At 36.2% G+C, this 1,691-nt stretch overlaps 1 protein-coding gene across 1 annotated transcript in view; it reads right to left on the reverse strand.

Moving 5' to 3' along the window:
* The window catches only part of MGAT4D (MGAT4 family member D), a 105,748-nt gene that overhangs the window by 39,505 nt on the left and 64,552 nt on the right, over positions 1-1,691 (reverse strand). The window contains exon 8 of the mRNA XM_013007114.1: positions 1,457-1,587. Within this exon, the coding sequence (XP_012862568.1) occupies positions 1,457-1,587 (131 nt within the window). The remainder of the gene's footprint in view (positions 1-1,456; positions 1,588-1,691) is intronic.

The following is a 1,691-nucleotide window of genomic DNA, read 5'->3' on the forward strand; positions in this document are numbered from 1 at the left end:
TGAAAAATGTTTCCAAGAATGGAATCGCAGATTTGACAAATGTATTAAGTGTAATGGAGAGTACTTTGAAGGGGATAAAGTTGTTTTGTAAAAATATTTATATACACAGCTTTGAAAATAGGATTCCTTTTTTGGGATATATATATTGCAAGTCCTTTGGTGGTTATGAGATTTATAGACATTTTATCCTAATCTGTGGCTTATCTTTTTCTCCTAATAGATTTTTTTCCCTCAGTATCAGTGTTTCTAAAAAAAAGTTGAAAGTTTTCATTCTGATCCAATTGATTAATTTTTTAATCAACGGATTAAAATCAATGGATTATGCTTGTGGTGCCATATCTTAGAACCCTTTACTTAGTCCCAAATCCTGAACATTCGTTCATGAATTTTCTCCTAAAAGTTTTAGTTTAAATCATCTATTTTGAATAAATGTTCTTATTGAATAAATGTGAGGTTTGAGATCCTTTTGCTCTTCCCATCTCTATTACTGCCACTGAGTTCTGTCCACTCCTCAGAGTGGAACTGCCCGTGTGGGTTTCCCAGACTGGAAACCCTGACAGTAGTTCAAATCCTCTCCTGGGGAGGAGCACTGGAGATTTGAAATTGCTGATTTGCAAAGCAATAGGTCACCCACAATGGCATCCAATTGATTTACCACATTTGTTGGAAGACTTTTCTTTCATGATCAACTTGCTTATGATACTTTTGAAAATATCAGTTAAGTCATATTTCGTGGGCCTATTTCTAGACTCTCTACTCTGTTCCACAGGTCTATCCATTTGCCCCTGAAGTCGTTAAATATGCAAGTGTGTTTCCATGTCTGAGTGCAGACTCCGAAGAGATCCCTGAGCAGGAGATACATATTATGATGAGTAAGGCTAGGGTTTTGTTTGTTTCCTCTCTCATTTACACATTTCCCCCCCAATTTATAAGCATTTGTTCCTCACTGGAAAGAAGGAAGAAATTTGACTAAAACCCAAACAAACCAACCCCAAACCCAGACTCACCACCATGGAGTTCATTCCCACATAGATGTGCTATAGTCTCACGATGCGCCTATAGGCCAGAATAGAACTGGCCCTTTGGGTTTCCCAGGCTGTAAATTGTTACTGCTGCAAAAACTGAGCTTTCTCTCTCAGAGGCTGGTGGTTTAGAACTACTGACCTTGCAGTTAACATTCGCATGTGTAAATCACGATGCTACCAGTGTTCTTTTTTTACTAAAACAGAGGAGCTTAATCACAGACTAAAGAGCACAGAGTATTTTAGTACATTTTTGGCCTTGTTACTTTATTTAATAGGTAAAAGTATCAGCAAAATTTTATGGTATACAAAGTTTAAAAATTGGAGTCATCCACCAGCTTTGGTTTAGGAAACAAATTTTAGGAAGTAAATGATAAAAATAGTATTTTTCTGATATACTTGGTATTCAAAAGACTAAGAAAAGAAATACTCACAAATATTTCCATTGGTCTGCAGTTCTTTATCTGAAAAATGTCATCCAACAGCAAGTCTATGGGTTTCTCTTTGTAGAACATTAAAAAAAAGCGGACAAAGTCAGGTAAGTCCTCAGATCTAAACATCTTCCCTAAGGATAAAAAATAAGTAAGATTTTTAGAAAAACCTCTTGAGTTTCAGGCTGTGTATAACGACAAAGGCATGAAATACAGAAAGAGTAAAACTGGAGGCCTC

The sequence above is a fragment of the Echinops telfairi genome, unplaced genomic scaffold, assembly GCF_000313985.2.
Source record: "Echinops telfairi isolate 266 unplaced genomic scaffold, ASM31398v2 ScPeMD7_2186;HRSCAF=2738, whole genome shotgun sequence".
In the NCBI taxonomy this organism is placed as follows: Eukaryota; Metazoa; Chordata; class Mammalia; order Afrosoricida; family Tenrecidae; genus Echinops; species Echinops telfairi.